Source organism: Ovis canadensis, chromosome 5, assembly GCF_042477335.2.
Source record: "Ovis canadensis isolate MfBH-ARS-UI-01 breed Bighorn chromosome 5, ARS-UI_OviCan_v2, whole genome shotgun sequence".
Lineage (NCBI taxonomy): Eukaryota > Metazoa > Chordata > Mammalia > Artiodactyla > Bovidae > Ovis > Ovis canadensis.
The window spans coordinates 27416938-27431935 of NC_091249.1; the positions used below are offsets into that span (position 1 = coordinate 27416938).

General features: G+C 50.3%; 1 protein-coding gene across 3 annotated transcripts in view; it reads right to left on the bottom strand.

The window, feature by feature from the left end:
* Positions 1 to 14998, bottom strand: part of DNMT1 (DNA methyltransferase 1) — a 50206-nt gene that overhangs the window by 17790 nt on the left and 17418 nt on the right. For all 3 annotated transcript variants that reach the window (XM_069591008.1, XM_069591007.1, XM_069591009.1), the window contains exons 10-26: positions 14734 to 14821; positions 13018 to 13052; positions 12447 to 12528; positions 10424 to 10458; positions 10074 to 10119; positions 9897 to 9977; positions 9713 to 9822; positions 6375 to 6493; positions 5949 to 6041; positions 5372 to 5523; positions 4890 to 5077; positions 4599 to 4782; positions 3271 to 3368; positions 2776 to 2923; positions 1659 to 1774; positions 1045 to 1249; positions 832 to 965 (exon numbers count right to left, since the gene is read on the bottom strand). In XM_069591008.1, coding sequence (XP_069447109.1) covers positions 832 to 965; positions 1045 to 1249; positions 1659 to 1774; positions 2776 to 2923; positions 3271 to 3368; positions 4599 to 4782; positions 4890 to 5077; positions 5372 to 5523; positions 5949 to 6041; positions 6375 to 6493; positions 9713 to 9822; positions 9897 to 9977; positions 10074 to 10119; positions 10424 to 10458; positions 12447 to 12528; positions 13018 to 13052; positions 14734 to 14821 — 1914 coding nt within the window. The remainder of the gene's footprint in view (positions 1 to 831; positions 966 to 1044; positions 1250 to 1658; positions 1775 to 2775; positions 2924 to 3270; positions 3369 to 4598; positions 4783 to 4889; positions 5078 to 5371; positions 5524 to 5948; positions 6042 to 6374; positions 6494 to 9712; positions 9823 to 9896; positions 9978 to 10073; positions 10120 to 10423; positions 10459 to 12446; positions 12529 to 13017; positions 13053 to 14733; positions 14822 to 14998) is intronic.

Sequence of the window (14998 nt, forward strand, 5' to 3'; positions counted from 1 at the left end):
TGTTAGAAGGCACTGGCTCTCCTATACTTTTATGTTCACACTTAGATTGGGAACCAAAGCCCAGAAATATGCACATCAGGAAAATGTCAAGTTGACCCCACTTTTGAGTAGCTAACAGAAAAACCCAGAGACATTAGCAAATGACCTAGAATCTGGTAAGACTCCAACATGGATGACAATGCAGACCACGGTAAAGCCAGGAACTCAAACCATGTCAAAGGAGGCTCACACTACTATCTCTAAAGGCTACTGGGACTTGGTAAAATGCAACATTCCTGATTAATAAACCCTTCAGAGGAGAGTTAGAGTGCCTTAAAAACAGATCAAGCCCCAAAGCAGCCCAGGCTGACCGGAGAAGTACCAGAGGCAGCTCGGCAAACCCTCCCAGCCTCACTCCCACACACTGCTCATGATGGAAGACTCCAGTCAACACCGTTAGTTAAAAAAAGTGAGGTATCAAGGTTAGAAAGGAAAACAGGAGCACTAAGCATTTAAGAAGCAAGCCTCTCTAAAAGTATTAGAGTTAAATGGAATCAAAGATCTCACTTATGAGGAAAGACATAGATTTGAGGGAAAGACACAGATTTGTGGGACAGACACAGAAAGACACATCCTATCCCTGAGTGGGACAGCTTCTCATGGGGGTGACCCCGACCCCCAACCAGGCTGTCCCCAGCCAGTGCAACCGAGTCAGGCTGGTCTCTAGTTGGCAGGGAGAGCAATCAGAGGATCCAGGGACAGCAGACCCAGCAGAGAGAAGCACAGAACAAGCAGGGCACAGCATCCTGGAGCACCGACAGGGCAGCCTGGGAGCCCAGGCCCTGCACTCACTTGTACTTGTTGTCCTCTGTTGGCTGAGTTTTCGGAGGGGACTCAAATCTCGCATAGTCTTGGTCGTACCACAGCTGATAGAAGTAGGTCTTCCCGTCGTCCTCCGACATCAGGGCCTCGGGGTCCACGCCTCCCTGGGGATGGGGCCACCATCAGTCATGATGACGCCACGTAGCAAGGGGTGAGAACACGTGCAGGGCACCGGGGACTCACCTCCAAGGCCCAGTTCTCCGAGGGGGCCTTATAGATGACCTGCACCTTGCTGTGGATGTACGAGAGCTGCATATCCTCACATTCGTCGACCAGGAATAGCTCCAGGGGGTCCGAAGTGGCCCCGAGGACCGTGTCCGTCCCAGCACAGAACCAGTGGGCGTGGAACATCTGCCCATTGCTGCTGTCCTCCCACAGCGCCGTGACCCTGGAGCCGGAAGACGGGGAGGGAGAAGGTTCTCGCTCGGCCGGTGGAGCTGGCGAGGCTCCTCAGGAGCACAGATAACTGTTTGTGGTGTCGCTTGCGTAGGTACTCAGTCGCGTCTGACTCTTTGTGACCCCATGGACTACAGTCCACCAGGCTCCTCCGTCCACGGGATTTTCCAGGCAAGAATACTGGTGTGGGTTGCCATTTCCTTCTCCAGGGGATCTTCCCAACCCAGGGATAGAACCCAGGCCTCCTACATTGGCAGAACTCTTTTACCACTGAGTCACCAGGGAAGCCCATTTCTCGGTTTTAGTCTAAGGCAAAGAGCTGCTGCTATTTTTGCAAAACAGGCACCTCCTGCTTTTACTCAAAGTGTGGGCTGCAGTCAGGCAGAAGGAAGGATACAAACCTTGCTAGATACAGTGGTTTTGAAGAGTCGTCTGGAATTACAGAAACACAGTCCCCCACTTCCAGGGTTTCCGAGTCAATGCATACCTTCTTGTAGTAACTCTTCTTCCCGTCAGTCTGAAAACAAGAGCTTAGTTTCAGGAGAGGATGGATCTGAAGGTCTGCGCAAGGCTTGTCCTGCGAGTTCCTGCTGCTTTACAGAAAAGCATAGCTCATGACGATTTCTCTAAACAGCCGTAAGCTCCAGCAGCCTGGCTACTTATTGCAGAGAGCAGCCCCTCCCCTGGCTGGAAGCCTGCAGCTGAGGCACTCACAGCCCTCTGTTGCCAGCTCCGCCCTCCTTTGTCAGCAAGTCAGATCCTAGCCTTCAATTAGACCAGCACCACATCCCACTCATCACACTCCCCTCAGACTCACGGACCCCCTCTTCCTTCTCTCCCACAAGGAAAGCTGGTTCCCACCACACGGCCTCTGCCCTAGTTCCTCATAAGGACTTTAAGTGGCCAGCTGCTCTCCAACCCTTCGGGATGTTGTTCCAGCAAGAAGCCTCTGCGGCCCCAGCCCTCTTCCCATGCCCCACCTGCCTGACAGCACTTGTGTCGCCCAGACCTAGAGCAGCACGCAGAAGGGGCAGGCCTCAGGCTGGCTGAGGGAACTGGCCCGTCTCCAGCTTATGGACACCAAGGGACCAACACGGAGAACATATTTACTCTCCAGCTGTGGCAAAGGATTTGACTCTTAGGCAGGTGAGCACAGAAACCCTGGAGGCGGTTTGCTAATGCTCCAAACACCAACTCCTAGCGAGGGGGCAGTGAGGGCTCTCCTCAAAACCAGCTTCACAGGGGAACCAGTCTCGCACACCGGGACTGTATCAAATGCCCGCTTTGGAGGGCGAGGAACATCGCGTCCTTGGGCACATAAGTAAAAACGCATTTCTGGCGCCTGGCCACAGACCCCAGCCCTCTCAGCCGGCTCTGCTCTGCTTGCGGCTGTGGGATGCGTGGGCAGGTTTCTCAGCTCCAGGGCTCCGGCTGCTCTCAGAATGGCTGGGAGTGAGGCACCTGGCTGCTCAGCAGCGCAGCAGCACGAGGACAGCCGAGGGCCCACTCCTGGATTACCTTGACGGCATCGCCAACCCAAGAGATCCGATTCTTGTTCTGCTTCTTTTTCTTCCCCTGGTGCATCTTTTTGGGTGATGGCATCTCTGGAATATTGTCATCCACTTCCTCATCGTCATCTGCCTCCTTCATGGCCATGTTGGGACACCTACAAAGTCACTTGTGATAAGCGAGGTCTTCTTTAAAAAATAAGACCAACTGGGAACTGCCTGGTGGTCCAGGGGTTGGGACTCTGTGCTCTCACTGCCAAGGGCACAGGTTCAATCCCTGGTTGGGGAACCAGGATCCCACAAGCCCCCACAGTGCAGCCGGAAAAAAAAAAGTAAAACCAACTGAAGGTGTTTCACTAAGAAAACAGGGACAGGTTTGGCGACAACGCTAGACAAAGGGATCTTGCCTATTCTATACGTGTCAACCCAGCTGTCCCACACGAAGCCTATTTGCCATCAGCTGGCAATTCCCTCCATTCCAAAAACAATCATTGGCCAAACTTACCTCCTCTTTTGGCAAGCCTGCTTGCTCCGTCCACTACCACCAAATTTAACCATATCCTTACAGGCCTTACACTTTCCACACTCGGGCTGCTGACAAATCTAAAACACATTAAAAAAAATTGAATGGCATTAGTCCCAGCTAACAACCAATTTTTGGTGAATTTTAAAATATGTAAGTTTAACCTCATTAGAACTCAGGGAAGTGAGAGTTAGGAACAAGACGTGAGGCCTGTAAAGGTTAACCCTGAGACACGGTGCTGGCACAGGTGTGGGGAAAGGAGAGCTCAGGTGGCTCAGAGGTAAGCTGGTGACACCACTCTGGAAAACAGTGTTCTAGATCAAAGTCAAGTATGTAACCTACACCCCAGCAATTCTGCTTCTAAGTAGTGAAGAATCACAGAAGACACATTAGAATATCGCACTGCCCATCACCGAGGGATAGGCTGGGAGAGTCACAGTGAAATACTATGGAATAAAGTGGTAACTAGGTCTACCCATATCAACACACAGTAGTCGTGAAAGATGCCAGTTTATGTATATTTTTTAAAAAAGAAAATTAAAGCTTGGATACACATGTGCTAGATGAAATAAAAACCAAAACAAGAATGGTGAGGACAGGGAGTTTGCTGGTGGCCCAGTGGTTAGGTCTCCGTGTTTCCACTGCTTGGGGGACACGGGTTCAACACACAAATCCCTGTTGAGGGCAGCCACTCAATAGGAGGCTGAGGAGACCCTCAGAATCCAGGGACTAGTGTGAATGGAGGATGGGTCTGAAGGCAGCTGCTATATTTTCACTTTCAAGCTTTCATCCAAATTAAGTCAAATAGACACCAAAACAGATCTGATTCTGGGTCAGTGATAGAATTAGGGAGATTAATTCCTCCAGGGTGAAGTAAATATATATTATACTAAATAATTCAGAGAGGGGTCGTCTCAGGCCTCAAAGCTAAGCTGGACGAAGCCCCTACTTTCTGAGGAAAGTTACACCATAAGACAAGACAGGATCCTGGGAGGACGACCCCGCTTGGAGGAAGCAGTGCTGGCCTCTGTGGGGCAGTCACCCCTCACCCTCACACGGGGCCTGAGGACACGATGGGACGTGGCCAGACTGCTTTGTGGCAGCAGCGGCACTGATGGCAAAGTGCCTGCGCGTGCCTCTTTTGACAGCTGTCCCGTAAGACGTGCAAGTCCCCTTGGATAAGTAACTCCTTCTCTGAGCTCTGTTTTTGGGGGTCACGTCTACGCAGTAAGACTCTCAAGCCAAAAAGAGAAAACAGCGAGCTCCTCAGAGATCATGAGGGGCAGGAGAGCCAGCTTAGGCAAGGTTACCTCACAGACGCCACAGCGCCGGCGCTTGAAGGCATTCTCCTTGTCTTCCTTGTCATCTTTCTCAATTTGCTCTGCAAAGAAAGTGTCGAAGATCTGGTAGACCAGCTTGGTGGTGGTGGCCTTGGTAGGGCCCTTGTCCTTCTCCTTGGCGGGTTGCCGGATGGTCTGCCGCCTTTCGGCTCGCCTGGGAGAGAGATTCCATGGTGTTAGCGGCCCAGGAAGCGCTCCCACAGTGCCCTGCCTTCCAGACTCCGTCTCAGGTCTTCAGGCTCACTCCTGCTGCACCCTCACCTTTTTCCCAGGGTGACCCCGGCCAGCTTGATGAGGTCTCTCATGCAGGGGCTCAGGAAGATGGGCTGCTCGTCACTGTCCCCAGCCCGATCATAACTCTCTACTTGCTCCACCACGAACTGGGCATGCCGCAGGAGAGAATCCTCTGTGAATCGATTCAAGTTGAGCATACAAGGAGGAACAGTGGTCTTTTGGAAAAAAAAAAAAAACGGAAGTTTCTCTTAGGCTTAAGCAAAACTGGTTTACATCAAACAAACATGCTTCTTAGTACATCTGTATCACATGTAAATGGGACTTCCCACGTGGCTCGGTGGTGAAGAACCCGCCTGCCAGTATCCTTTCCCAGGAAATCCCAAGGACAGAGGAGCCTGGAGAGCTGCAGCCCATGGGGTCACCAAGAGTTGGACCCAAATCAGTGAATGAACAACATCACATGTAAACGATCTGTGAATCTCAGATAATGAAGGACCTAAGCCTCTTACCTCAATCTTATTGATCAGGTCTTCGTAGGTGGAGTCAGGGTTGCTCTGCAGGAACTCAACCACTATCTTACTTATGTAGATCTTCTCCTGCATCACGCTGAATAGTGGTGCGTACTCTGGGCTGGGATCCATCAAGATATACTCGGCAAATGCTGGAGTAGACAGACGCATAAGAGCGGTGTGAGCCTGACAGCAGCGGCAGTAGCCAAACGGCAGGGATGAGGCTATGAAGCTCACGGGACAGGCAGTCATTCCACACTCAAATGTCAAAACCCATGAGGTACGGTCAGGGTTAGCTCATTCAGAAGGGGCCTGTCGGAGCCAACCAGAGAAGAGACTGGCCAAGTGGCTTTCCCAGCTCGACTCTGGCTTTTGGAATTCTGTCTGGGTTTCAGCTGCAAGGTCAGTTCCAGGGTCAGTTGTAACTAGTAAGAGAGGCCATCCCAATCAAGCCTGCCATGCTTCCCACACAGTCATGAGAGCCCGAGACTTTCTAGAGCCCAACCAAGCCCCGTGGAAGACAGAAGCATCTTTCACTTCAGATTCCAGAACAGTCCACAGTTGGCCACATACTTACAGGTGCTGAAGCCAAGAAGAGCCTTTTCACCTCCATCAAAACCAGCAATCCACCATTCGTTTATGGGCCCAAAATTTTTGCCATTAATACCACCTAAAAGAGGAGGAAAAGGTTTCTTAAAATGAAGTGGACTAAGAAATGGCAACTCACTCCAGTCTTCTTGCCTGGAAAATCCCATGGACAGAGGATCCTTGATGGGCTACAGTCCATGGGGTTGCAGAGTTGGACACGACTAAAAGAATATGCCTCAAAAACCCAAGCAGGTTAAGTGGCACTGAGTCCCCACCTGAGCCCACACCTCTGATCAGATGAGCAGGGCAGCCTTACTGGAGCCATCAGAGCGAGACTGCTTGTAGCTGCTCACAGCCCAGACTCTGTTCAGTTTATAAACTGACTGTCCCAGACAATCTGGAACATTCCCCTTACCTTCGGGAGATGGGTCATCCTCGTATATCGGCTTTGCTGAACCAGAAAAGAGGAGCTCGACATCTTTCTCAATGAGGCCGGTGTCGATCGGGCAAAGGTGGCCGCGTTTACAGTACACGCTAGATGGGCGACAGAGGCCGTTTACCAGGAGACCAGAGGCAGGCAGAGGTAGAGCCAAGCTTAGACACGGGGGGGAGGGGTGTGGCTCCTAGACTCCACTGCCTCCCTGGCTGCCAGAGCACTGGGTCAGCACAGTGCTCTCACCCCATAGCCTCTGATTCGCCCACCTGGGCACCCAGAGCAAGAGTATGAGAAGGGAATGTGGAGAGGCCAGCAAGACTGACAGCGGGAAGCCTCACAGGGGAGCCCCTGGCGCGTCCTCCCTTGAGGAGTGGCTTGTGGAGACACACTGGCTATTCCAATACCTCCTACCCAGACCTGTGCCACCACCCCCTCTAGCTCCAAAACGTTCTTGCTGCTGAAAATGAAACCTCAAACCCACCGCGCAGTCACTCCTTCCCCGCTCCCCACACCACCCTGGCAATTCCTGATCTGTTTTGTTTCTCTGGATTTACTGCTTCACATTATTTTATGTTTGCGTTATGACTTTCACCTCAAAAAGATCAAGATAATGCGTATTACACAGCATCATAAGAGGCGAGGTGCACTGAGGACCTGAGAAGGAGGGACTTCCACCTCCCTCTGGGCAGGGGGGGCGGGGGGGGTGAAACCTCAAGTTCAAGAACATCCAACGCCTAGAGACGCTCCGTGACATTTGGAGAATGTGTATCATCGAGCGGGATGCTGAATTTGAGATAGCAGGATGCTGAATTTGAGATAGCAGGATGGGATTGGGGTGGGTTCTGCTTACGGACCTGCCTGTGCTGGCCTCAAGGCCAGAAGTGCTGTGTAGGTCTGAGAGTATCCCCCGCCACATTCCCACCGCCTAGGCCCCTGGAAGCCAAGAAATTCTCATCTTGAAATCTTACCAAATTAAGAAAAATGAACACATGAGTACTTTGAGTGGAGCTCTTCTACCAGGCATAGCAGACAGACATGGGGCACAGCCCTGCCATTAGGACCTGAAGCCGTGGGAAGGAAAGACACACACCCACGGAGGGCAGGACACGGTGGATGCACGGAAGGGGAGGAGCCAGGGCCCAGCCTGACAGACTGTCCTCGTGCTCCGTCAGGAGAGGTGACATCAGGGAGAAGTGCCAAGTCCCCAGCCGGGGCAGGGCCCATTAGTGTGCAGAAGGGGCTAGTTTCCACCTGCCACCTTCAGCCCAAGGACCAGAGGTAAACAGAGTCCCCAGCTAACCCAGGTGGTCTGGCTTCAACGGCCTGATGCTCAAATGCATATGCCATTCCTGGGGCGTGTGTTCGTATTTCCCTACCCACAGGAAGGAGTCTGGGGCAGACCTGTTCTTGAGGAGCCACCCAGAGACCCCAAGCCCTGATACTCCTGATTGCAGCGGCTCCAGCCCCTGGTTCTCGTGAGCCTCTGCCCCAGCAGCGCCACAGGGCAGCACAAGGCTGTGAACATCAGCGATGCTAACATCACTCGTGCTGTCAGGCAGAGGTTTGAGCCGGGGAGTGGCCGGGGAGTGGACAGCGTCCCAGTGTGGATCAGGCTCCTGCTCGTGGAGAGGGAGAGACACACCCAACCACGGCGAGCATACAGAGCACTGCGAAGAAACACACCAGGGTTTCCTAGGGCGCCCAGCCCACTGAGGGGCAGGAATGTCAGAAAGACCATCTCGAGATGATTCCACCTGAGGCTTTATAACAGGCAATCCAGCCGCCCCTACTATTCTCTTGTCCAGGGAGAGGAAAAGCATGTGCTGAGCCCTGAAAGGAGACATGAGCTGGAGCCAAGCTATTTTACACAGAGAAGCAAAGGGAAGCACCTCCACTGAGCAGGAGAGAGCAGAACGAAGGAGGCTAGAGAGGAGGGCGACTCTGCCCAATCATAGGCTTGTCTGAACCCCAAACGCAGTCCAAACTCCACGACCTCCAAGAAGACCCCAGCATCACTGCCTCAGCCTGAAGAGCCCCGCAGGATCCAGCCCCTGCCCTGGGTCCCTGTTCCCGGACCACTCAACCCCCCAGCCCCTCCACTCTAGCCACACAGCCTCTTACCTAGTCTTCCACAGCCTACGTGGCCCCCTCCCAGCCTCCACCTGCTGTTCCCTCCTCCTGGATGTCTTTTCCCTCACTATCTCCTTGGCTTGTTCTTAAGCTGAGGTCTTTGCTCAAGTCCCTTCCCCTCCATTCTGAACAACTTTCTCCCACCTACTCTCTCTGCTCCCCAGGCTTTTCACATCCATCACAATGTCACTACCCACAGGCACAGCTTGTTCTGCTTCCATGAAACCAGGGATCTGAAGTGCTGTATCTATAATACCCACCGTACATAGCTGGCCCTCAGTGGAATGAATGAGCTTTAGGATATTTACCGACTCAAGGGCCTTCCCTGGTGGTCCAGTGGCCAAGACTCCACGCTCCCCATTGCAGGGGGCCCAGATTCAATTCTTCAGGTAACTAGATCCCACATGCCAGAACCAAAGATTTGCCAGCCACAACTAAGACTTGGCACAGCCAAATAAGTGCTTTTTAAAAGGATGTTCACCTACTCAAGATCTAACAGGAATAACTTTAACAACCAAAGACCTACCAGTCATCTACCAGCTTGGTGGCCCTGAAGTGTTAGCAGCTTAAGAAACGTTGCAGATCAGGTGTTGAAAACTTTACTAAGATATTAAGGATTCAGCTGTCTTAAGAAAATGCTTTGTTACGATAAGAAGCATATTAGTTACCTGTGCTTCCTTGGTGACTTAGTGGTAAAGAATTCCCCTGCCAATGCAGGGGACACGGGTTCAATTCCTGGTCCGGGAAGACCCCACATGCCACAGAGCAACTGGGCCTGTGCACCACAACTACTGAGCCTGTGCTCTAGAGCCCGGGGGCTGCAACTACTGAAGCCCCTGCGCCGCAGACCCTGTGCTCCCCAACAAGAGAAGTCCCCGAAACAAGAAGCCTGCCCACTGCCACTAGAGAGGAGCCCCTGCTCGCCACAACTAGAGAAAATCCTGTGTAGTAACAAAGACCCACTTTCATGCATTGGAGAAGGAAATGGCAACCCACTCCAGTGTTCTTGCCTGGAGAATCCCAGGGACGGGGGAGCCTGGTGGGCTGCCGTCTATGAGGTCGCACAGAGTCAGACACGACTGAAGCGACTTAGCAGCAGCAGCAACAAAGACCCAGCACAGCCAAATAAATAAAAAGACTCCAGCAGGATTTAAATAAAAGAAAAACACACAAAACCTGTCAGTTACCTGAAGCAGGTTAGTTTGTGTTGGGGCAAATCCTCATAACTCTCAAAGCCAGATTCGTTAGCGTCGAAGATGGACAACCTCTCGTTGGTCAGTATCTGTATCTCTTCCACCTGAGAGACAGTGGACAGTGAGCAGGGACACGGGAGACGGCAACTGTACAGCTGAAGACAGAGCCGGGACTTACCGCATCAGGGGGGTGTTGCTCGTATCTCAGCTCGGGGTCGTCCAGGTACTGCAAGCACTCGGTGCACTTCGGAGGATCGGTCTGTGGGGACGAGAACGCAGACGGCGCTGAGAGAGCCAGCCCTAAGCCAGTCCCTTCGCGTCACACAATGGCTTCTATTCCCAGGTGTACACTTACCTTGGACACCACTGCTATTTTGGTTCGAGTCATTTTCTTCTCAGTTCTAGGAACAAAGCAGAAGGTTTGTTTTAGTCATTACACGACATGTCAGAATCTGTCAAAGTTATACCGGATCCAGACACAGATGAGCGCCAGCTGCTGCATAAGGGGCAAGTGTGTCTCTGCCACGCAGAGGGGATCTGCCTCACACAGCAGAACCAGCATGTCTCAGTCCTGCGCTCACTGTCCATCACACACAAAGCTAAGGCTGCTCCAGGAGGTCACTAAACGCCCCTTTTTCTTTCTTTCTCAGACAACTGTTTAGTATTACGATCTGCTTGGTAGAAAGACAAAAAATAAGTTCTTACAGTTCTCTGTATGTAGTTCTGCGTCTCTTCTCCTCCTAAGTAGAGAAAACAGAAGAGTGAAGGGTAAAAATGTCTTTTCCATCCAGACTATGTTGCGCAGTTAAAGAACTTTATGTACATGGCTATCACAAAACCTAGCCAGAGGCAAGAAGGCAATCAGAAAACCAGTGAGACCCAAGCCACCTCCAGTGTCTAGTTTTACAAACAAAATTCTTATGACCAGACTTCCTTAAAAGACTCATGAGAGACTAGTTTAAAAAAAAAGACAAAACTTTTGTTGTTTAGTCACCAAGTCTGATTCTTTTATGACCCCATGGAACTACAGCCCACCAGGCTTCTCTGTCCATAAGATTTCCCAGGCAAGAATACCGGCATGGGTTGCCATTTCCTCCTCTAGGGGATCTTCCCCACCCAGGTACAGAACCCACATTAGCAGGCAGATTCTTTATCCCTGAGCCACCAGGGAAGCCTGACAAAAATTAGCTCTCCTGTATTAAGTGATACCTCAATAAGTTTATAATTGATATGGGGCGCTATGGACCGAGTTTTGTCCTTGCTCCCCAACCCAATTCTTATGTTGAAGCCCTAACCTCAAATGTGACTGTATTTAGAGATGAGGCTTTTAAGGAAGTGACTGTGGTTAAGTGAGGTCGTAAGTGGGAGAGACCTAATCCAATAGGACACCAGAGCACTCTCCTCCCTACGTGCTTGCACAGGGAAAGGTCATGTAAGGACCCAGCAAGAAGGCATCCGTCCACACGTCAGGAAGAAAGACTTCTCCAGAAACTAACCCTGCTGGTACTTTGATATGTGAATTGTATTCTCCAGAACTGTAAGAAAAATAAACGTCTGTTGGTTAAGTCACCCAGACTGCCGTATTTGGTTATGGTACCATCCCCACCCCTGGTGACTAATAAGAGAAAACTTATTTCCAGAATTATTCCGAGTAAATGAAGGAATGACAGAACTATCACTCTGCAACTCCCAGTGAAATAATGGATTGAAACAGTGCTTGTTAAAAACAGGCGAAAAGGTGAAAAGCTGAGGGGAACTTTATGATGGATGGAGCAGGCTGAGGGCACCTGGGTTCAGTGATGAGTCCTAAGCCTTACAAAGATAACCATGCCTCTGGTGTGATGTAACGGGAAGCATACAGCACCACCTTAGAAGTCCTCTGGGAAACAAGAGACACGCCTCTGGTCCAGCCCCTGGACCTAACTAGTGGTCTACAGGGGACAGGGCTATGGGAAGATGTCAAACCTGAGAACCCACTAATGCTACGGGTAAGCCTGCTACTTACACCAACTGCAAGTAAGAGGATGGGGTGACGCTGTAGATGACACAGGGGAGACAAACAGCAACCAAGTGTATCATATATAGACTTAGCTGGGTCCTGAATCAAACAGCAAAACATGCAATGCAGACCTCACAGAAATCTGAACAGAGATTGGACTTTGATACTATGGTGTTAGGAAAATGGTATTGTGGTGATGTTTATTTAATTTTAATATTTTTTGATGTGGATCACTTTTACAGTCTTTATTGAATTGGTTACAACATTGCTTCTGTTCCACGTTTTGTTTTTTTTTTTTGGCTACGAGGCGTGTGGGGTCTTAGCTCCCGAACCAGGAACTGAACCTGCACCCCCTACATTGGAGAGTAAAGTCTTAACCACTGGACCACCAGGGAAGTCCCTGTGATGATGTTTAAGAGACTCCTTTCCTTTTTAGAAGGAAGCACCTTATAGAAGCACTTCTGTTAATATTTCAGTAATATGACTGGGATCTGTTTACCAGAGTGAGGGAGGGCAAGGAGAATAACTGAGGCTTGGGTAAAACATGCCTAGTCATGGGTTGATAACTGATGAAGGTTGATGAGAATACGAGGGTTTGCTACCCTTTTCTGCCCACTCTAGGGTGTGTTTGAAAGTTTCCATGAGGAAAGTTGTTGAAAAATCACTGTAAGATATTCCAGCCAATGGGATGTTATGAAATACAGAAGAATTGAAAAAACAAGAGCGTACCTTTTCATCTTCATCTTTCTCATCAGAGACTTGTGGTTTTGCTCTTTCAGGCTCTTTCTCTTCTGGTCTCCGCTTGCTAGCTCTATTGGATAAACAAATAAGCCAAACGTCAGCTTGAAACCTGTACTGCCAATTCACATAAAAAATGACAAACTAATGCTTCCCTATAGAAAAGCAAAATATTCAGAACAGATCTGGTGAACAGACACTTTCTTCCCATCCAAAAGAAAGCCCCCTTGTCACAGTGGCTCCAAAGGTGCGTCACTAACACGTGATCCTGAAAAGAGGCCTTCAGACACCCCGTGTGACCCTGACATGGGGCCTGATGAGATACGGGAAACTAAGACACCTGACAGTGCGGTGATGGGAGTGCTACCCATGTGGCAAAGGGCGACAGGCAAGATGGGGCCCACAGTTTGATTTCTCATCCAGCCCCACCCAAACTGATCCAGTCTTCCAACAGCACCAGCAATTCCCTGTAAACATCTACATCACAGATCTCCAATAGTTATTTTGGTAATTTAAACTACACAAAGCACAGCACAAAAGCACAAGCATTTTAACCACTTACAGATCTTTGGGTTGACTTCTGTGCCTCTTTTCATCCTGAGAGGGGAAACGTGTGGGTAGAGAAATAAAGGGGGGAAAATTAATTTGAGCAAGAGTGAGACAAAACCCCAAAGTATCAGTTAATCATTGCAGCACCGTGGGACAAGAGAATTGGAAAATCTGGGCAGGTCTACAGGCTAGAGATGAGGCTTCAAAAATTTTAAGTCAGTTCCCTAACGCCTACAAACAAGAGTTGGCAGATTTCCTGTAAAGGGCCATGAAACAGACATTTGCAGGTTTCCAAGCCACAGACTTTGCGTCACAGCTACTCAACTGTGCCACTGCAGCACGAGAATAGCCAGAAACAATACATAAGCGAAATGGCACGGCTGTGGTGCAACAAGACTTCATGAAAACAGGCAGAGGGCCAATTCTGGCCTGTGGACCACAATTTTACACACCAGTCCCGGGATAGCTCAAAGCAAAAAGGACTGTTAGAGCCATTTTGCTTATGTTAGCCCAGACGTCTATAGCTCAATCTGTCATTTGGTCAGGGGTGAAGATGTCATATGAACAGGCACTGAACAGGAGTGGGGAAAGCACGTGGTGACGCTGAACTTTGGAATCCAGTAAGGGAAAGAGTGAAAAGTAGGGATTCCCAACGCGGCCACCAACTCATTCAAGACAGCTGAGCCCACATACAAAGACTACCTTGCTGATATGCTGCTGACCTTTATAAAGAAGTATACACACAGACTAAGTCAATAATTAAAAAAAAAAAAACTAGACAAAGTCAAACTTTTGGTCCTTTTGTCCTTTTCTGCCATGAGACAAGAGCGCTGGCTATGGGGTCTGAAGCTCCTGCCAGCTGCTGTCTGAGGAAAACGGATGGTCTGACACCACCGCTCAGATCTCTCTAGACCTGAAGGGATCCCAGGCAAGTGCTGACGATTAAGATCACGAGTAATCAGAAAAGATGAGACAATAAGATGTTAGACAGAACAAGCTGGAGGTGACACCAAAAGGATCACGTGGCCACAGAACAAGCAAGGGTGCGAGAACACTCAGGACCCAGGAAGTCTGACCTCAGGCTCTGCTCCCTGGATCTCACAGAAAACCAGAGACAATCTTGGGACCATCCTGGTTTGGCTTTTCTTAGAGCAAATTGCTAAGGAGCTTAATAAGATCCCTGTGCTATGGCCCCCAGCAGATGTAGCCCAGTCCCCTGGAGTTTACAGCCCTGTGGATAACCTCACCATCTGAGACTTTTTACAGTCCCAACCCTGGGTCAGTGTACAATATTTCAGGGTTTCAATATGTTAACTAAGCCGAACTGTGGGAGCTGGCGGGGACGCGAGGAGCTAGACTCAGAACTCAGGAGACTGGCTGGTCGATAAAGCAGCACAAGCGTGATGACACGGGTATCTGGGGTGACACGTCAAGCCTTCTCAGGCCAGAGGCTATGAAGAGAAGCTGGTCCACACACATCTTAGCCCAGGCACACACAGGCCCTTGCCACCATTACCATAAACAGACAACTGAACGCTCACTACGTATCAGGCGCTAACACGCAGCGACAGCTGCCGAGCCCCACAAGGAGGGGCAGGTCACCTGCCCAAGACCACCCCAGGGCAGGTAGGGCTGGATTTCAATGCACAGCCCTAACCCATGCCATTTCTCCCAACCAACTGGGAATACAAGGATCGGGTAGGGATAAGTGACACGAGTCAGTCTTTACTTTGTCTTCTCCTTCATTCATTTCAGCCTGAGCTCCTCCAGGCCTCGCATCTCTGTCTGGCTCCTCCTTAGCTTTCTGTTTAGGTGTCCTGTCACAGAAGAAAACACACAGTCAGCTCAGGGAGCCCATCACCGTTTCAAGAAGCCGCAGTGAGGGTTTACACGGTTCCCTTCCCCAAGTTAGAGCATGGATGATTTTTCTCATCTGAAGGGCAAGTTTTCATTGCAAGAAACCCAAGAGGCATTTGGTACTTCAGAACTTATGA